Source organism: Vanellus vanellus (assembly GCF_965231255.1).
Source record: "Vanellus vanellus genome assembly, chromosome: 2".
NCBI lineage: Eukaryota > Metazoa > Chordata > Aves > Charadriiformes > Charadriidae > Vanellus > Vanellus vanellus.
Window position 1 is genome coordinate 156,052,011 of NC_138906.1, and position 22,162 is coordinate 156,074,172.

General features: G+C 38.9%; 1 protein-coding gene across 2 annotated transcripts in view; it reads right to left on the minus strand.

Annotated features, from left to right (window-relative positions):
- MRPL13 (mitochondrial ribosomal protein L13) overlaps positions 1 to 22,162 on the minus strand; it is a gene marked incomplete at its 3' end in the record, with an annotated part of 39,390 nt that overhangs the window by 14,592 nt on the left and 2,636 nt on the right. The window contains exons 3-6 of one of the 2 annotated variants that reach the window (XM_082479375.1): positions 20,736 to 20,829; positions 19,142 to 19,202; positions 4,311 to 4,397; positions 3,876 to 3,997 (exon numbers count right to left, since the gene is read on the minus strand). In XM_082479375.1, the coding sequence (XP_082335501.1) occupies positions 3,876 to 3,997; positions 4,311 to 4,397; positions 19,142 to 19,202; positions 20,736 to 20,829 (364 nt within the window). Of the gene's footprint in view, positions 1 to 3,871; positions 3,998 to 4,310; positions 4,398 to 19,141; positions 19,203 to 20,735; positions 20,830 to 22,162 lie in introns of those variants that run through there. The other variant, XM_082479376.1, reaches the window with a different exon arrangement.

Consider the following 22,162-nt stretch of genomic DNA (forward strand, 5'->3'; position numbering starts at 1 on the left):
ATCTATGTTTGTTTACTTTCATCATATATAAAGAACCATAAAATAATCCGCATCAGAAGGGAACCCAAGAAGTAATCTGCACCACTCCCCTACTGAAAGTGGGACTAACTTCAGTATTACATCAGGTTGCTCAGGAACTTGTGCAGTCAAGTTCTGAGCATCTCCAAGGCTGGAGGTTCCACAACTTGTCTGGGCAGCCTGTCAGCTGGAAAAGAATAAAATGACGAGGAACCCAAATAGCAAGTCAGTTTTGTATTCTGAGATACACATGTATTCCTACAATATTTGGAATTCCAAACACCAACCAATGTTCCTTTACATTTAAAACTTTTCTGAAACAATTTTCATGTCAGGTAGCTGTTTTTTTTGGTACATCACAAACTGTAAAGACTATCAGATTTATACAATCATATTTTAACTAACCTGTCCTTGGTTTGTTGAAAAGAGCCGTCTACAGTATTTTATACCTTTTTTGACTCATTTTTAAGAGAACCTTTTTGTTATACACCTCTAAAAGGATGACATCATTAGAGAATATGTAAATATTTAAATCTTTGTTACTTTGAAAGGAGTAACGCAAACACTACTTCTTCCATGGGCTCACACAAACTGAAAAAGTTCAGAACACAGAGTCTATTACATCTGGATATTCATACAGCCTTTCTTTTAGAATCTCTGGTGCAAAGCTGTCTATTCTCAGACACCCCATCTGTCACTTTAATCAGAACAGTGACCACTACAATTCACTTTAAGTCCCCTTCTACAGACTTTTGTGCTTTACTTATCACATCAGAAACTTATTTTACCAAATTTCTCAATTCTGTACCTTTTATTTCACAATTAACCCCTTCCCCCATAGCACTCTGAGTGACAGAGAATCACCATAATACATTTAATCCCTCAGTCAGGAAGAAAAGCACTATTATTTTTCCCATTACTTCAAATTGGAAACTCTGCCCAACATCAAAACTGCCAGAGAAGTGAGCTGAAGGTTAAATTAAAACTCATCGATTTGACACTAATATCTGCCATCCACAATGGTCTGGTTGCAGGCCAGGACAAGAAGCTGAAATTACAACAGCAACTACAGTGATGAGCCCTGTGGCTAGTGGAGAGATAGTAGATAACCCCCTTCATTCTTGATCCCTCTGCTAGGACTCAGCAGTTCCTGAGAGCAGAAAAGGAATACTTACAACTTTCTAATTCACGTGTCACACCTGGAGAACCATATTTAAAAGCCACTGATGGCCAAACACTTCCCTTTTCTGAATCCTCTTAAAACGTTTACTCAGAATCTACAGATTAACCGCAAGAAAGGGAAAACACCCAAAAAGATAAAAGCAAAATGGTGTGCATCTTTAGGAGTGATGTGCTACCGTCAACCCTCGTGACATCGCATGCTTCACCGGGTTCAGTCTCTAAAAGCAGAGGAAATATATTCCACAAATGAAAGGTCTCGTCCTGATTCTGACACGCAAAAATCAGTGCAAGTCTGTACAACTATTATGTGTGTGGATGTGCAAGCACAAATACACATTATACATAAATACAGAGTTCTATGCAGGCTTTTTCACTTGACTTAAGACTACATAAATGTCAGAGACTAATTTTCTCATGTTATTACTAGGATTTGCAAGCAAAAGCCCACTAATGTTAAGAAGTTTCACTAAAAATTATTTTGGTTTGTGTTAAACATGTGACAGAACAATGGAACATTACTCAGTTTTCTCCTCAAAGGAATACAAATCCTATAAATACATGGAAAATGGATACAGACATTTGTCCTACATATATTCCTGGAATTTCTTAACTGTATTGTTCTGGCTTAAGCAGTGAGAGCTGCTGGCCCATAAAAGGAACTATGAACACACTCTGCTTTTGTATTGCAAGAAGGTCCTACTCAAGTGTTCATGTACATTACTTTATTACCAGTTTTCTTCTGGAAAAGTTACATCTCTTAACCACATCTCTCTGCTGCTGCCTTATCTCTGCTGCCTATGAAGGGTAAATGCCCTTATTTGCATATGCCTTATAACACAGAGAAAATACATTTAAATGTAATTTAAAATGTTTAATTTACTTTAAAAAATGCAAAAAACCCTTTAATATTAATTTTAGAAAGCAAAAAGCATCAGGCCCCTTTTAAAGGTATACCAACAGTTTTGGCCATGCCCTAAAAAGTATTTGCTTTCTCTTTTTACTGACAGACCATTTAAGAATATTCTTCTCATGTGACTTTCCCCTTCTCTTCATTAATTCAAATTCAATTTTGTCCCTGCAGATTAACTTCACCTCTCTTTGTATTTAAAGGCTTCCTTTGTTTGAAAGATGGTTACTGGTTTCACTGTTGTACAATGATTTTTTTCTACTGTACAAGGCTTGCTACTATCTAGTCCCTACTAGCTACAAATCTAAACCATGTAGTTGCTGCAGATCAATTTCTAATAGTGTTCTGCAAACAGTTGGACATGAAAATCTACAATGAACCTATTAAATGCTCCTGTAAAAATAGGAAGCGTTCAGTTCTGGCACTCTGAAGTCCTACTGATTTGAACAAGATTTAGTGAAACACAGGACGTACTGTTTGAACATCAGGAAATACTGTTTTTACTGAGGGTGACTGAGCACTGGAACAGGTTGCCCAGGGACACTGTGGAGTTGCCATCCTTGGAGACACTAACAAACAGTCTGGACATGGTCCTATGCAACCAGCTCTAGATGGCCCAGCCTGAGCAGGAGGTTTGGACCAGGTGACCTCCCCTTCCAACCCTGACCATTCTGCCATCACTCAGCTATCACGACACCTGAGAGATCATACCTTAAGCAGACTCATGAGATATAAGCTGCTACCACCTTTTCAGCAGCTGACCTCTGTCCACATGCAGCTAACATCTGGTTCAGTGGAAGTACTCAATAGGATGACGTACCATTTGAGGCTCATACCAGGTCTATTTTCTAGGATTAGTGTATGAGTAAGTACACAGGAACACTTTTTTACAAGACAAAGAGAAACATATGCATTTAAAACTACTACAGAAATAGAAATACCAGTAATCTAACTGGAGACAGACAATCAAGTTGGTTCTGGTGTTAGTTCTCCCCATATCCCTACTTGTTACATTTCTTGTTGAATTTCATAGAATAATCAGAAAAGGGGCCATCTTTCAAAATTAATTTCTCTGTTGACTACCACAATGGCATCTTGAGCCTACATAAAAGTCTCAAAATGAACAGAAGAAAAATCGTATTGGTACCAATCTGAAAACGTCCCAAATGTAACGCATTATTTTCACTAGCAGGTTGACTCAATGCCACATGTGGTGGTATAAAGCAAAATGCATATGCCACACAACTACTGTGGGACTGACTTTGCACATGGAAAAGAAACTATTTCTCAAAATAAACATACGGTATGTTCCCTGCCAAAGATCCACTCTCAAACGGCTAATTTGGTAGAATTTTTTCCCTTCCTCTAGAGGAAATCTGAAGGGTTCCCCCCTGCAATGAATCATTCCTTCACAGAGCCGCATGGTGTTTCCTTTGGCTATGGCTAACAGTTACATATTATAGAGCACATATAACTCAAGTACGGTAACGAAGTTTTTTACTCATCTTTTACTCAACTCATTTTGATGAAGTAAAGAGTTGAAACCATGATTTTAAGTAAAGCTTTTCTCATTAAAAGGCCAGAAATACAAAAAAATTAGCAACCACTCCCTTCTAATATGACTGTTCCTTGCTTTAACCTCCTCTCTCAAAAAAAAGATGACATAAAGAGAAAAATCATTACTTTTTTTTTCTTACTGATAATGTAAGAGCCTACATAATACATATTCAGTCAAAGTGTCCTTTTAAAAAAAATCTAAGATACTTACGGAGTCCAAACCTTCGGAAAGGCAGCAATTTCTTCTGGTGTATATTCATCTAACCTCTTGGGAACTGCACGTGGCTGAGGAATCTCTTGTAGAAGATTCTTCTGTATATCTTCTGGAATAACCTAAGGCAGGTTAGAACAGTCTTAATCATCTGATTGTTTAAAAAACACCACCACTCCCCCTCAAATCCAGACCAAAATTTGGCAACACTACTGCATTCTTCATGCTAAGTGTTTGACCTAAACAGAAGACAAATAATAAAGAAATAACAAAGAAAAAAGCATCAGTATTTCAACTATATTTAGATAAATAAACAAAAAGCAGCTTGAGTTTTCTTCATTTATCTTCTTATGACAAGAGTTTTGCTATTGCTACCACTCCCTCTTCACCTCCAAAGCACACAAGAATGAAAAATGTAACTGCACGACTACTCACATCTTCCGGGAAAAGGTGCAGCCTCTGCATCATAGTTCTCCTCTGAAGGTTTTTTGGAAGCATTCTATAAACAGTCAGTTTAACAATCTGTGGAAAGATAACATGGCAACAAATGATCAGACAGGCTACAAACAACATGAAAAAGGTAAGCTGTGTTTCCCTCTGCCCATTCCACTAGTCACTGAACCTCTTTTCAGTCAAGTTCTCCCTTGCTGAAGTACTCTGGCACCACATTCAGAAGGTGCTCTAGACTTACTGTTTTGGAAGAATGAACACTTACTCCCAGTCATACAAACACTTATTTAACAGCCATATAGAAAATTTCAGCTTAGAAAGTTAAGAGCTATATTTAGCATTGTGGATGACTGCATAGGAGGATCATTCAACTTTGAAAAGAACCGAGAAACTTGTGGTAACTCCATATTGCATTCCACATTTATGTACACATGTTACTGAGGAGAAAAATAGTAGTCTCTAACAAATTTACCAAGTGTTCTCAGCATCTAGTTTAACACAGTAATTTGCTGTGTTTGAAACTTCTATATAATTAATGCATCATATCATAAGCAAAGATGACACACCAAGACATTGTATCATGATCATACTATACATATTTATAATTTATCCCCTTGCTCTTAGCTCCAGATGAACAATCTCATTTCTGAGCACCAGGAACTAATAGAATTTGTGCATCTAAACTAGATGACACTTATTGCAAATTAATAAAATTCAACAGGATTTCTCTCAGACTCTAGTATGTAAGTCTGTAATTTAAATACAAAACACATTGTTGTGGACTTCACCCAAAAGGAGAACATATTTAAATGTAAAAGGCGGCATGCAACTGTAAGAGACAAAGAGGATTTTACGAAGGGCAGCAAAGGGGTAGACCCACATGCAATTTTTTAAGTAGAAGGAAACACACCCCACCTGTGTTCCAAGCCACCCAAATGTTAACTAGCTCCGAATTGGAAACTACCCAGGAACGCTTGGCTGAAGTCAATAAGCCACACTGAAATGCAGTGCACTAAGCACAAACAACCCCCCAGCATCTGGATATTTTGAAAAGTGTACTGAGCAAAGTTGCTTTTTAAAAACTAAAATTAATTAAAGGAATTATATCAAAATTTTAGAGATAATCACCAATACAGAGTACCCAGCTGGAACCACATAGTTAAGATAGAATGATTGTTACAGGTGAAATTATTGAGAAGTGCAGGTTCTTAAACTTGCAGGCATTTCTACTGGGATTCTGAAGTTAGTAAACACTCAGATAGTTCGGCCCCAGTTTTCATTTTGCCATTCATAGGCTGGAGACAGAACTTAACAGGCAGTAGCCTTGTCTTAGGATCCTCACAAACGTATACCAGCTGCCTTAAGAAGCTCTGAAGGCATTTACAAAAGCCGTAACATCATGAAGATATTTAGATGTTATGCAACCAGTACCACAGATCTGTGGACAAATATAATTAGTCAAGACAACAGAAGAAATACATCAGGCTGGGCAGAGTAATCTGTAGTGTTGATATCTTCTCTAATAAAAATCAATAAACAACTATTAAAAAAGATGAAAACTAATGCTTTTAGGGATAAAAACTATTATGATTGTACAGCAAACTAGTTTATTTAGGTCAGTATATCATGTGCTTAGACAAAGACAAGATGAAGACAGAAAATTAATCTTCACTGGTTTACTTCACCGAATATTGAAAATAAAGTGAGACACTATAACAATGTAAGAAAACACGTGGATATTAACAACAGCTTATCTGAACAGCCATTTTACCATTAGTAATTTTCATTTTGTACACTCATTTTCCTTTCTAGCCAGTATTTTCCTTTCTACCCAGTATTTGTCCCAGGAAGAAAGATCCTGGGACAAGAATTAGCACGGCTCATTTATAGGGCTTTAAACTAGGCTTGAAGGGGGATAGGGATGAAACCAGGATTACAAAAGTGGTGCCTGGGAGCAGCGTACCAGTGCTTCTGGGTAAAAGTGTTAGCAAGGTCTTGCAGCCTGTATCAGTGATGGTGGGGGATGGTGAATTGTGTGGCAGCAAAGACATGAGGGGTAGTGATAATTTGGTAACTACAGTAGTGTCCGAGCATGATCAGGTGCGAATTAGGGCTTGTCCCCCCAAGAAAGTGGTAGGACAACTAGCCCAGCTGAAGTGCATCTATACTAATGCACGCAGCATGGGGAATAAACAGGAGGAGCTGGAGGCCATTGTACAGCAAGGAAACTATGATGTAGTTGCTATCACAGAAACGTGGTGGGAGGACACACACAAGTGGAGTGCTATAATTGATGGCTACCAACTTTTCAGAAGGCATAGGCAAGGAAGGAGAGGTGGTGGGGTGGCCCTCTATGTTAGGGGCAGTTTTGAATGTCTGGAACTTAACAGTGTGGATGACAGTGTTGAGTGTGTATGGATAACAATTAAGGGGAAGGCCAATAAGGCAGACATCGTGATGGGAGTTTGTTATAGACCTCCCAATCAGGATGTAGAAACTGATGAAGTATTCTATAAGATCTCACGATCATCTGCCCTTGTTCTTGTGGGGGACTTCAACTTCCCAGACGTCTGCTGGAAATACGACGCAGCAGAGAGGGAACAGTCCAGGAGGTTCCTGGAGCGTGTGGAAGACAACTTCCTAACACAGCTGGTGAAGGAACCAACTAGGGGAAGTGCCCTACTGGAACTACTGTTTGTTAACAGAGAAGGTCTTGTGGGGGATGTAAAGGTTGGAGGTCGCCTTGGGCAGAGTGATCACGAAATGATAGAATTTTCAATTCTTGATGAAGTAAGGTGGGGAGCCAGCAGAACTGCCACCTTGGATTTCCGAAGGGCAGACTTTAGCCTGTTTAGGAGCATGGTTGAGAGTGTCCCTTGGGAGGCAGTTTTGAAGAGCAAAGGTGCCCAGGAAGGCTGGGCATACTTCAAGCAGGTGCTCTTAGAAGCACAGGAGAAGGCTATCCCCATGTCTCGAAAAATGAGCAGACGGGGAAGAAGACCAGCCTGGCTAAATAGAGAGCTTTGGCTGGATCTCAGGAAAAAAAGGAAAGTTTACATTCTCTGGAAAAGGGGGTTGGCAACTTATGAGGACTATCAAAATATAACAAAGCTATGTGGGGGGAAAATGAGAAGGGCCCAAGCTCAATCAGAACTCAGCTTGGCCACTGCAGTTAAAGACAATAAGAAGAGATTCTTTCAGTATATCAATAGAAAAAGGAAGACTAGGGAAAATGTAGGCCCACTGGTGAATGAGACAGGTGCCCTAGTGGTGGAAGACACAGAGAAGGCAGAGTTACTGAATGCCTTCTTTTCTTCGGTCTTCACTGATAAAGCTGTCCCTCACGAATCCCATACTCTGAAGGCAAAGGGGAAGGTCTGGAGAGAGGAAGATTTTCCCTCTGTTGAGCAGGACCGGGTCAGAGACCACTTGGTCAAGCTGGACATTCACAAGTCCATGGGCCCTGATGGGATGCACCCGCGAGTGCTGAGAGAGCTGGCAGATGTTATTGCTAGACCACTCTCTATAGTCTTTGAAAGGTCATGGAGAACCGGAGAGGTGCCTGAGGACTAGAGGAAGGCTGACATCACTCCGGTCTTCAAAAAAGGTAAGAAGGAGGACCCAGGGAACTAGACCGGTTAGTCTCACCTCTGTCCCTGGGAAGGTAATGGAGCGACTCATTCTGGATGTCATCTCCAAACACGTTGAGGAACAGGAAGTTATTGGAAGTGGTCAACATGGATTTACCAAGGGTAAAATCCATGCTTGACCAATCTGATAGCTTTCTATGATGTTATAACTGGTTGGCTGGATGAGGGGAGAGTCGTGGATGTCATCTACCTTGACTTTAGCAAGGCTTTTGACACTGTCTCCCATAACATCCTCATTAGGAAGCTGAGGAAGTATGGGCTAGATGAGGTAACAGTGAGGTGGATTGAGAGTTGGCTGCGGGACAGAACTCGGAGGGTTGTGATCAGCAGCACAGAGTCTAGTTGGAGGCCTGTAACCAGTGGTGTCCCCCAGGGGTCAATACTCAGTCCAATCTTGTTCAATATATTCATTAATGACCTGGATGAGGGGACGGAGTGTATCCTCAGCAAGTTTGCTGATGATACCAAACTGGGCGGGGTGGCTGACACCCCAGGGGGCCATGCTGCCATCCAGCGTGACCTGGACAGGCTGGAGAGATGGGCAGAGAAGAACCTAATGAGGTTCAACAAAAGGGGGAGGAAGAATGTAAAGCACCAGTATAGGTTAGGGGTGGACCTGCTGGGAAGTAGTTCTGAGGAAAAGGATCTGGGGGTCCTAGTAGACAGTAAATTATCCATGAGCCAGCAATGTGCCCTTGTTGCCAAAAAGGCCAATGGAATCCTGGGCTGCATAGGGAAGAGTGTGGCCAGTAGGTCGAAGGAGGTCATTCTCCCCCTCTACTCTGCACTGGTGAGGCCACAACTGGAATACTGTGTCCAGGTTTGGGCTCCCCAGTTCAAGAGGGAAAGGGAACTGCTGGAGCGAGTCCAGCAAAGGGCAACTAAGATGATTAAGGGATTGGAGCATCTCCCTTATGAGGAAAGGCTGAAGGAGCTGGGACTCTTTAGCCTGGAGAAGAGAAGGCTGAGGGGAGACCTTATTAAAGCATACAAGTTTGTGAAGGGTGGGTTGAAGGAGGATGGAGCCAGGCTCTTTTCAGTGGTTCCCAGTGACAGGATGAGGGGTAATGGGCACAAGTTAGAACATAGGAAGTTCCGTTCAAATACACAGAAAAACTTCTTTACGGTTCAGGTGACAGAGCACTGGCACAGGCTGCCCAGGGAGGTTGTGGAGTCCCCTTCTCTGGAGATTTTCCAGACCCGCCTGGATGCAGTCCTGAGTAATGTGCTCTAGGCAATCCTGCTTTAGCAGGGGAGTTGGACTAGATGATCTCTAGAGGTCCCTTCCAACTCTGAAAACTCCGTGATTTTTCATTATAGCCAATGAAAGATCAAAATCTATCAGATCTAAAATAATGGATCCAGAGACTTCATAATATATTGCCTAACTGGGGGGATTTTTTTTCTTTATCTAAAAATTACTTTTAACTTCAATTGTGATAGAATCAGTGTTAAGTCCTTAGAACAATAAACTGTACATACACATCATCCAACATATGACCTATGACCTGCAGATACACAGAGCTAGTTATTTAATGATTTCACTCCAATAAAAAAAAGGACACTTTCAAATACTTTAATGAACATTCTTCAAACAACTGATGTTTGTGTCAGATTTTTCATCTTCCCCTGCAGCACGTGGCACAGGTATCTGTTGAACCAAAACAGCAAACCAGATGAACAGCTGGTCTAATCTGGTTGTAGGTACTTCTGCCTGGCAAATCTGATGTGATTTTTTTAACCACATTACAAAGACAACAGTTCAGTTGTAAAAAGGTCCCTATTAAAAAAGTCACACTGGAGAAGAATGACTGATTTATATGCTCAGGTTTAACAATGAAGGAATGCTTTCAATGCTGCGTATAGTCACTGGAGAACTGACAACCTCAGGGGATGACACATTAACATGAATGCAGGACTTGGAGAATGAATTATAGATAATTATATATTCAATAACAGTTTCTGTAGGTAAGTATGCTAACTGCAATAAGCATAATACAAGGTATGCTTTGGTGCATCTGCCAATCTCCATGCTGTTCAAGAACTCAAGGCTTCCTGTGCTCTCTCACACATGCAAGAAGTGCATTTCTGCAAAACCTGCAAGAACAGAAGAATCATCCTCACATGAAGCACAAACCATTTTTCACTGCCAAGGAGACCATAGAACCATGGAATGGTCTGGGTTGGAAGGGACCTTAAAGATCATCTCACTCCAACTCCCTGCCATGGGCAGGGATACCTTTCACTAGACCAGATTGCTCAAAGCCCCATCCATCCTGGCCTTGAACACTTCCAGGGATGCAGCATCCACAGCTTCCCTGGGCAACCTGTGTCTCGCCACCCTCACAGTAAAAAATTTCTTCCTTATGTCCAATCTAAATAAACCCTCTTTCAGTTTAAAACCAGTTCCCCTTGTCCTATCACTACAGGCCTCGATAAAGAGTCTTTTTCCATCCTTCTCTTAAGTCCCCTTTCTATATTGAAAGGCCACAATAAGTTCTCCCCAGAGCCCTCTCTTCTCCAGGCTAAACAACCCCAACTCTCTCAGCCTTTCTTCACAGGAAAGGTGTTTCATCCCTCTGCTCATTCTTTTTGTGGCCCTCCTCTGGACCTGCTCCAACAGGTCCATGTCTTTCTTGTGCTGGGGACCTCAGAGCTGGATGCAGCACTCCACATGGGGTCTCATATGAATCACCTCCCTCAACCTACTGCTTCTTTTGATGCAAACCAGGATATGGCTGGCTTCCCACGCTGCAAGCCTGCATTGCATGCTCATGCCCAGTTTTTCAACCACCAGTATCCCCAAGTCCTCCACAGGGCTGCTCTCAATACACTAACACCCCAGCCTATATTGATACTGGGCGTTGCCCCGACCCAGGTGCAGGACCCTTGTTGAACTTCATGAGGTTCTCATGGGCCCACGCCTCACACCTGTCCAGGTACCTCTGGATGGCATCTTGTCCCTCTAGTGAATCAACCACACTACTCAGATTGGTGTCATCTGCAAACTTGCTGAGGGTGCACTAGATCCCACTACATCACTGATGAAGATATTACATCCTTGCCTGATCCAGAGCAGGAAACTGGACTTCACTGTTGCAGTCTCTCACATTCTGGAGCTTCAATGCAATTTAGTAACTCCCAGCTCACTAACTAGACATTTCAAACAGCTTATTTTTTAATTGCATGGTTTTGTGGTTATCATAGAGCCTTTAATGTCTGAGCCACTTGAAAATATTTCCATCTATACATTACACCCATGTGGAGAACCAGAGAACCATAACCTTGGATTTGAGTACGCAGGTTCCCTGCCTCAGCAACTCATGCTAGGGGCAAAGGGGGAGCAAAGCCTTGCCTTCTGCAGCAGATCATAATTTCCTTGCAGGTCAAAGGCAGATTTATACCTCCCACCCCTCAAGCTTGTTCACCTTGGTAAAGAAGAAAAAAAAGAGAAAAAAGCAAAAAAAAAAAAGGAGGGGTGAGCTGGTGATAAAATATTAATTGAGACTTGTAAAAAGCCGAATAAGTGTATTACTAAGCAAGCCGGTATGTAAATTTAAAAGGTCCTGCTATTCTGTACTTTTATTATTGATTTAATGCAAGGTAGTTAGTCCAACTACAGAATAGGCAGCCATACAGGGAGCTAAGACAGAAGGCAGTGCTGGAAAACCTCTAGTTTCCTTCATTGTAACTTCTGTCTCAAAGAGCTTTCTACGAGCCAAAGCAAATCCAAACCCAGCTCCTGGAAAGACCAAGTTTACATCCAGCTTCTTGCCCAAAATTCTGCCTACAGCCAGAACCTCACTCTAACTGGTGTGATGACAAGTAAAAAGTACAGGTTTAACCAAAGCTGTATGGACTGCTTTTGCAACTTGACTACGGTTGCATAACAGAAAAGGCAGATCCAACCAGCAATATTTACAGGGTGTTAAGTAAGGGCTCTCCTGTTATCTGAGCATGCTCAAATTTTACTAAAAATACACCAACGCTAAATAGAAAGGTATAGAATTGCAAGAAAAAGTCTGCTGAGCTCATGCAAAACCCGAACCCAGATTCAATGCTCCCGGAAAACACATATCTGATGAACATGCTGTTTCTTTAAGGAATTAACAACAAAATCGTTCTACATGCTTATAATACTTCTAAAAAAAAAAAAATTCTTATTGTTTTCTATGTGATTACGTTTACTTTGAACTATTACAATAACAAGGGTTTAGTTTTACACCAAAGGTATAAAATCCAGTTGATTTCTGTGGGATTTCAAATTGGCAAAGAGGTCTACCTACCGACAGGTCTCACTCCAACCTCGACCTCAGTTTAAAACCAATTAGTACAGTTTAACAGTTTATTCATTTTTTTTATGGATTCCTACTGCCTCCTCTCCCCAGTCCTTTATCTTTAGTACTAGCAACCTTTAAAATTCGATATCCTCATAAATACTCTCTCCTAAAGGCCATGACACTTTCTCCATCAGGCAGACATCAACCATCAGATGTATACAGCCACAAGAACGTTAACATTTGGGATTTTTAAAGTACTGGAATGCTGTTTGCCTCAATTTCTTTGGAATTACAAAATTCCTATTGGTTGTAGTTACAATTGTCATCTTGAATATTGCAATGTGTTATTTTTCAAGTTATCTAATTTATATATGCACAGCATAGACAAGCTCTTAATGACACAGTTATATGACATTAAGTTTTTAATTTCCAATTTAAGGGGCTAATTAGGAGGAAAGGAATCTGAAGGCAGTTTTAATAAAACTCTTGCACTTTCAGTCCCTTACTACACCATCTAACATTTTATGAGTACAAATAAATTAAGAATATATTTATTTGAAACACTGTGCGAGGCTTGAACATTTCAATTTTTGTGATAGCCTTTGGCTCACTTGCAAGTTGCAGACTATGCTTAATGGAGACAAGTTCTGAGAAAGATTCTTTGCCAGATAAAACATACTGTAAAGAAGGAAATAAACAGAGCAATACCGCTCCTGGCCCTGAGAACCACAAAATAATTGGCCAAATTTCCAGAAGAAAGGCTACCCTAACAGCTGAATTAAGTCCAATAATCACCAGGAAGAAACTCTAGAACATGGGAAGGAGACAGTGCTCCAGAGAAAACAAGAGTGATTAATTACAGGGCTTACAAAAAAAAAAAAAAGAAAACCCTAGAAAAATTTCGGGAGATACACCAGTTACTCAGAGGTACAGTTTGATACATCTTAGAATCATATAATTGTCTAGGTTGGAAGGAACCTTTAAGATCATCATGTTCAACCATCAACCTAACACTGCCAAAACCACCACTAAACCATGTCCCTGAGCACTACGTCTACACATCTTTTAAATACCTCCAGGGATGGCAATCCCACCACTTCCCTGGGCAGCCTGTTCCAATGTCTGACAACTCTTTTGGTGAAGAAATTTTTCCTAATATCCATCCTAAACCTTCCCTAGTGCAACTTGAGGCTATTTCCTCTTGTGCTATTGCTTGTTACCTGGGAGAAGAGACTGACCCCCACCTCTCTACACCCTCCTTGCAGGTAGTTGTAGAGAGAGATAAGGTCTCCCCTCAGCCTCCTTTTCTCCAGGTTAAACCACTCCAGTTCCCTCAGTGGCTCCTCATAAGACTTGTGCTCTAGACCCTTCACCAGCTTCATTGCACTTCTCTGGACATGCTCCATAATCATAATGCCTTTCTTGTAGTGAGGTGCCCAAAACTGAACACAGTACTTGAAGTGGGGCCTCACCAGTGCCAAGTACAGGAGGACAATCACTTCCCTAGTCCTGCTGGCTACAGTAGTTCTGACACAGGCCAGGATGCTGTTGGCCTTCTTGGCCACCTGGGCATATTCAGCTGGCTGTCAACCAACACCCTCAGGTCCTTTTCCACCAGGCAGCTTTCCAGCCACCCTTCCCCAAGCCTGTAGCGCTGCACGAGGTTGTTGTGACCCAAGTGCACGACCTGGCACTTGGCCTTGTGGAACCTCCTACCATTGGCCTCGGCCCATTGATCCAGCTCTGTAGAGCCTTCCTACCCTCAAGCAGGTCGACAATCTTCGAGATTTCCAATCTTCGCTTCTACCAGTTCTTGGTTTTCTGTTCTGTATATGATATTGTTCTTTTCACCACGCATGTTATAAACGCATACAAAGAACTTCACCTTACTGCCTCTGTGAGTTGGATGAGTAGCACAGCAACAGTGAATGTACTTAATACTGCCATAAGAATCATTTGGTCACAGACAAATTAAACTTCCATCACATGTCATTTAGCTTTCCACTACTGTTCAGCACTTAAAAACTTAGAAGTTTAATGTATTCTTTAAATTAATATATTAATTTGCCTTGCAAATTCAAATAAGGAATGGATTCAATTTTGTTTTTAAACAAAAAGGTATTTATGTCTACTATGAAGCAAAAGACCAAGCCAACTCTAAGACTTATTTAGACAACCTAGAAGTTTTAAGATAACAGGTTCCATAATGATATTCTCCTCCCCATGCCATACTAACTTCTGCGTGCTTACTAATCCAGACTTTGAAGTTTCGCTCTACTTAATTAAAAAAACATTACTCCATAGTAATAAAAGAAAATGCTATTATAGCTGGTGTTTCAGTAACTGACTTCTAGTATATACATATTATTATATCAACTATCCCTAACTGATGCAAAAAAAACAGGCTTTCAAATACCAACAGCAAGATTTAACCACGTTTTCTGTCTGAGCTTTTCTTCAAAAGATCATTATTACGCAGATATAATGGCAAGTCTATACGTGCAAGCAGTTGCTAAAGAGCATTCAAAAGGAGAATTAGAACATTTTAAGCCCCTTCATATCAGTGCCAGCAGCTGAACAAACCAGAACCCTGACACCCCCGGAGGCCTACTCACAGGAGACTTCCACAGAGCTACCCCGCCTCGCTTAATAATCTTCCCTAGCAGGTAACATTCATTTTGAACAATTATTGCCCATTATTTCTTTGTCAGAGGCAATACAGCCTCTGAATATTGCAAAGGTCAATCCTCTCACTGAGCATCTGGTATTAGCCAAACATGATTTCTTCTTTTCTTTTTTTTTTTTTTTTTTTTTTTGGGGGGGGGGGGGGGGGGGGAGTTTCTGATATGCAGCCAAAAAAAAAAAAGAAAAAAGTCAGTCAAGTTTTGCTTACTTTTAAAACTAGAAATAAAATAAAAATCGACTGAAAACTCTGTCCTGACAGGATTACTATGTGGTTCTACAGATTACATCTGTCAACATATTTTGCAGGCAGTTTAATTAAAAGTTGTAAGATTTTTCCAGAAAGTATTTTCCAAGTAATCTTCCTCTCAAATCTGCGAGATTTAAAAGTACATCTTTTAGTCTTCCTGGATCAAATACTTTGAAGCCTCATTTTGCATGTGTCGGTCTCCCGCCTATCCACGTTTTTTCAGCTAAACAAAACTTCTACAAATTTTATTAAAAAAAAAAAAACAACACGAAACCCCCAAACTTCTATGCATTCCAAACAACTGCATCTCAAATAAAAAGGTTTACCTGTTACCTTTATTCTCAAAAGCCTCTCTTGGCAAAGAAAACACACCAAACCTTTCAAACAGATTTTTCGTAGCAACCTACAATGGAAATTAAAGTTGCCTGCTAATATATATCCTAAGGGAGTAATAATACCACACAGAATATTAGTATTATATTAACCCGAAGAAGAGAGAGGCTGTTTCGAACTACAGCAACAAGCTGTTATGCTGCACCTTAAGAACACATCACGGAATCTTCAGAGTTGGAAGGGACCTCTAGAGATCATCTAGTCCAAATCCCCTGCTAAAGCAGGATTGCCCAGACTATTTAATACTGTCATCAGTGGGTGGTCCAAGAATTTACACTAAAACTAAGTCACAGAAAGAAAAGGCTGAAATGTGAAGAAGCAATTTTTTTTTCTTCAGTAGGCACTTCCTAAAGTAGCCTGGCCAAGTCCAATAGATGAGAACTATTCTCTGCTATTCTCCAGAAGAGCAGATAATTGAAAATACTAGACATTTTTAACAGATTCACAGACATTCCCCTCCCCATGCCTCCCAAAGGAACTCAAAGGTGCTTAAGGTAAAAATGTGCTAGACTATTTACTTTTGTCATGCTCAAACCAGGACAAGTTTTGATATCTTTTTGGCAACACACTAATTTTTACCCTTCCATAAAAACAGTTTTTTCCAAAGCACTGAAGAACTTGGCACAATGGACACAGACCTTTAACTTCTATAAAAAACATCAACTATGCAGACCTCTTTTTGTATTCACTGCCCCATATTAACATAAAAGACATTTAAACATGGAAAAAATAGTAATATTTTGCCAATCTCAGGCACAAAATTGTACATCTGAGATGAAACATAACAGGCACAGGTGGGGTTTTTTTGCATATTGAAAATTCAGCACAAGTCCTTCTGAAGTACCAACTATTACCTGCAAGGAATGTAAAGGTCCAAAGTTAGTAAGATAGATACAATGACGTTAACCTCCATAAGTGGATCAGATCATCATCCATCCCTACCCTTGATACCTGATGAAGGAACTAGAAATGATCAAGGATGATTATTTAACTACACTGCAGTAAACGTGTCTAAATTCTGACAGCTATACTTATGACTTTCAGCCCCTCATGTAAACATAAACAATACCATTTTGCATTAAATTACTCATTATAACCTTTTTAATCATCTACCAGCTGCGTACCAGTTTTTCCTAAAAACAGTCTCTCTGTATACTAGAAACTATGTTTAAACAAAACCGTAACTGAAAAATATTTATCTTCAGGATTTGTCTGTTTGAATTTAGACATATGTAAGTAAAGACAGTGCTAAGCAGTATTAGAGTCCTACTATATACACACAATCACAGAATCTTACAAGCTTTAATCTATTTCTTACATAAACAGAAAATAGTCATATCCCATTGCAAAATCTCTATGCAACATCACACAAACTTACAAGGTGTTACATCAACATCCTTTTCCTTGGAAGTAGCCTCCTCCATTAATTTAATGCCTTAATTTCTGTAACAGCACTATTTCCAAAAATAATGTTGACTCATCTAATGAAACGCTACCAGGACGAGCTAGCAGGAGACAAGACGACCAAGGGCAGAGAAAAAGCAATAGCCTTCAGGATGAAAACAACACTTTACAGATGAAGACTTTGATTCCACAGAAAGATACAGTCTGCTTCCTACAACCTACTTAATTCCACTGGCTTCACAGGGTTGAATTTAAGATGATTAGAAGAGGTCTCTTTTTAATTCAAAGAAGTGAAATAGGGTGATTTATAAAGTCTCCATAATAACTATGCATCATTTAGATCATATTTTGAAGATCCAAACGCTGCTTAGGCTAGGCTTTGTTCTCTTTATAGCAATCCTTTTTCAGGTTCTAAAAGCAAGTTCTAAAAATAAAACACATTAATAAAACACGATCATAATTTCCATCTTTGTCACATCCTAATGTATTTTCACACCAGAACAATTCAACTAGCAAATAAATGTTTCCAGCCATAAAATCACTTGCAAGTCAAAACCTGTAACAGCTACACATACAGAATATATCATGCCAAATCACCATCTGCTACTATTAATTATCACAAAAACACACATGAGATATCTTTATGAGAGGGACATCCAAATGCTTCATCTTCAACAGAATTAGAGTTAATTGCTGAAGGCTCTCCACAATTCTGCTCAGAAAGAAGTCTCTCGCGCTAAGTTAGACCAAGTCTTGAGCCACATCACCATTTGCTGAGCCTCTGTCCAACATGCTTTAGTTATTGGCAATGCATTTAATCCTCCTCTGTTTGTATAGAAATTCATCTATGAGTCTGGCAAGAAACGAGGTATTTCAGAATGAATGCCAGAAGGTAATTTATGGGACATCCAGTTCTCAGGCCCTAACAAACAAGTTGTGTTATACTGCCTCCCAGTGCACAGCGTGTGCCTGAAGTCCAAATGAAAAAGGTTGAAGAATCCATTTTAGGCATAGAACTACCAATAATTCCCAAAGGAATTACAACTATTTTAGAGCCTGTTCTCAAAAGCATTTAAGTTGATTTGAAAAATTCAACACAGAAAATACTATTGAACTGTGGGATTTCATTTCACTTTAAATAAAGAAATTTCAGAAGTAAAAACGAAACCCAGGCAAATTCATACAGCGGACTTCTTTCTTACTGAGTACTTGTACAATGTCTTGTATAAAAGCGTCTTGGGACAAACCAGGATTTCTAAATCACAGATAAAAAAATCATTGACAAAATCCAAGAATTTTACAGCAGATTAAAATCTCTCTAGAAAAAGGAAGAAGCATTTCTATATTTTATATAGAAGGTGACGAAAGCCAAAGCATTTCAAAGTCAAAACCTAAAACAGACACCTGTTAATCTCTGTGAGCCTCATATCATGTTCCGTCCTCCAATGCTGACTATTCAAAACCCTAATAAAAGTAATTTCCTAACCGTGTAAGTCAACATATCAAAACGTTCGTATCAAGAACCCTATTTTTTTTTAATAAGTAACAAACACATCAACATTGATATTCAGCAGAATTAATAGTCTGATACAGACGTTTAGCAAAGAGGCTTAACTTCAGTGCAATCATCATTTCCCACTCTTTCACAGACCACAAACATAAATTGCAGAAAAGATTAAAAAAAATAAATTAATCATTTAACAAAACCTACAGCTGAATTTTACTGGGAGAAAGAGGCAGGTGTACCTTTCAACATTTTTAAGATGAGCATTATTCTTGCTGGCTTTTCAAAAAGCAGACTCGTTAAGTTGATGTACAACTTAGCTAAGTCTAACTTGAGGCAGTTCACTTATGAGAAAGGTCAGACCTCTGAAACTAAAAGCAACTGAATTGGTCAAAAATGATCAAAACAAATAAACTTGACTTGCTCATTTGGACAGCATGGAAGATTCAGGACAATGCTGAATCTACAATCTAACCCTCTAAACATGCTGTTTACAAAAACACTGCCACAAGCCAAGCTTCTAAGAGCCCTTAGCAGAACGTTTGAAATTTAGCTTTAGACATGCAGATGACTGATCCCTTTTGTTTAGGGGAACTAGTTACATGGAAATGAATCAGCTTTACAAATTAAAGGGAAGAAGGGGAAACACTTACAGCAGTTGGATCCTTCAAATGGAGCTGAGTTGCTGTCACTTGTGTGAAACCACCAGGATAGCTAGAAAAACAGGACAAACATACAAGGTTAAAGCTATATGCTCATGATGTTAACACAAATATCAGTACATCTCAAACAACAGTGTAATGGTATAAGCCTTCAAAAAAGGACGTTGTTCTCACAAGGCCAACTACATTGTATTAAAAAGATTCTATCCTGTCAAACACCTAAGTTTAACGCTATTTGTACTTTCTTATTTATTCACTTGAGTATTAAAAAGTTTGTGTTTTGCAAGCAGATGGATGTTTTCAAAACTGCTTATTAAATACAGCATAACCACTACAGAATACAATGGGAGTAAGATATGCAGAACTTGGAAATACTTTAAGACGATCAAGACTTACAACCAGTCTGTGGCTGACACACAAGACAACCATTTGAACAACATTTATTATTTTCTTACTATTTTAAATAAATCTTAGCATTATTTGGCTTATCTACAGTAAGAAAATTTGACTTTCACTACAATGTATCCATCTTCTTAAGTCTATGTGATACTGTGAAGTTGCACTAGTTCACATTTATGCGTATACTTTAAAAGAATGATACAGTGGTGCAAGAAATTACATGGAAGTCAGGTAAAGCTGGGTTTCATTTTGATCTAAGTACATTACTAGGTATCAACCTAAGTGAAATGAAAAAAACCTAGCATCATTAAAACATATCCACTTAAGGAGCTGCACAGATTTAAGTATTTGTTTTAATTGTACAGTTCTTTTCACTTACTCAAAACCAACTTAGCCACTTACACAAGTGCTTCAACTTCCACAGAAGTTTTTAGTGAAAATTTTTAAGAAGTCATAGGGGTGGGGGGAGAAAAAAGAAAAAGCACATTAATTTCCATCAACTCTGAACAAGAACTTCTCAGCAATTTAGCAAAGGAATTTCAGGACTGAAACATCAGTACTAGCAAAATTAGCTTTCTCAATGCGATTAATTTATCTTCTAACTGGACACATTTTAACACTTAGAAAGTATTATCTAATGTTGTCACTGCATAAAATAGGAACAACCGTACTTATTTGACTGAACTGATCCTTGCCATACCACCATACCATCTGTAATTGATTATTGCGCTTCCATCTGTAAACAAGTTATGTCTGCCAGAATAATATATTATACACTATTGTATACATCAGCACATCTTGAGACCATCTCATTTCTTACTAGTTTTCCCAATTTTTTTTTTTTCCCATCCTCTGATTCAATAATATACCAATCTTGATATTTACTGTTAGGTAAAAAGGTAATGGTAGGATAAAGTAATTGAAGTTGGCAACTGTATATCTCTTAAACGTGTAGTGCCAATAGGAATGTCTTCTACTGCTTAAATAGAATAGTCCTGATCACTGGGTTCATGGGTTCACACAAAACAACCAGGCTTAATCAATTGCTCTGATTACTTTTGAGGTGGACTATTTTCCTAACAACATACACTGAGGAAATAATAAGAAAGGAAAGAGAAAAAAATATATTAAAGTGTGTTAAAATATATTAAATTTACCACATTTGAATATTTATTATAAAGCTTACCCAGTATGTGAAGAATATACTTTCTGTTCCCATTTGTTACCAGAGAAGGCAATATGTCTTGTATTTATTATGACAACGTGATCTCCACAGTCACCTACAAGGTAGAAATTAGTGGAAAATATTGAAAGAATAATAGGAATAATAAACCAAAATATCAACTATAAAGTGTGCAATACATACTTAGTAGCACATACATACACATTTCATAAAGCTCAGATATAAAGATCTAGCCTGTTGAGTTACACCATCCAAACCTGCACTTAAATACCAACCTTCATTACTACTTTTATTCATACTGTCAGGTTAGAAGGCAGGTGAGCAGCTAAAATACCATCAGACTAGATAATTAAACCATTGCAATTGTTCAGCTAAGATCTGGAAATCTGGCTTACAGCCAGTGTATTATTTTATTCAACACATGCTGCATATGCACCTATATTTAAAAAAACAAGCAAACGAAAAAAGGTTAGTTCTAAACAATGATCCTAAATATTTGTTTAATTTTTAGTTTTCTCATAAAAACAGTAACAATGTTTACTGAAGGACTGAATATTTTGGATAAAATAATTCTATAAATAATTACAGTCTAGGGCTAAATATATGCAACCTCTCTTCCCAGAGAGGTTGTTGAGGCCCCATCCCTGGAGGTGTTCAAGGCCAGGCTGGACGTGGCCTCGGGCAACCCGGTCTAGTGAGAGGTGTCCCTGCCTATGGCAGGGGGGTTGGAACTCGATGATCTTCAAAGTCCTTTCCAACCTAAACCATTCTATGATATAAAAGAAGCAAAAAGTTTGGGGGGCAGAGGAGAGAAAAGCCCCATAAAAGACTAAAACAGCTCTGCTGGGAAAAAAATACATTTTCATCAATCAAGTAGAAGTGAGTGTTACAGCACATATAGATACGTTTAGTGTTATATCAGAAACATTCACATCATAAGTTTTTTAAGTGCAAAGTCTATAATCGATCACCAAGACCTTGCCAGAAACAGTTACTTTACTAGATCTTCTTCTCTAACGAATTGCTCATAAAACTCATACTATCTCAAAAATATGATGAAAATAAAAAATATATAGTTTTTCATTTCAGAACTAATCATCTTGATTAGCTGTATAACCACCCATTCAATCAATTGGAAAATTATTTGTCCAAAGCTCACTCTCATATGCTTTACCATATTAGAACAATATAAGTATCTTATATTGTTATATAACAAGTATCTTATATTATATATAAGAGGCCCATTTGATTAAAACATTTTTGAGTAGGTAACAAAGCAGCTACACTAAGAAGGACTTAAATTGAGCACACTATTTTTTATAGGAGCATATAATTAATCAACACAAGTTTCATACCCTATTTAAGTCTTCTACCACTTTTTAATCTTGTGTTCTTTTAAAGCTCTACTTTCAACTGCAGCTAAAGTGCAA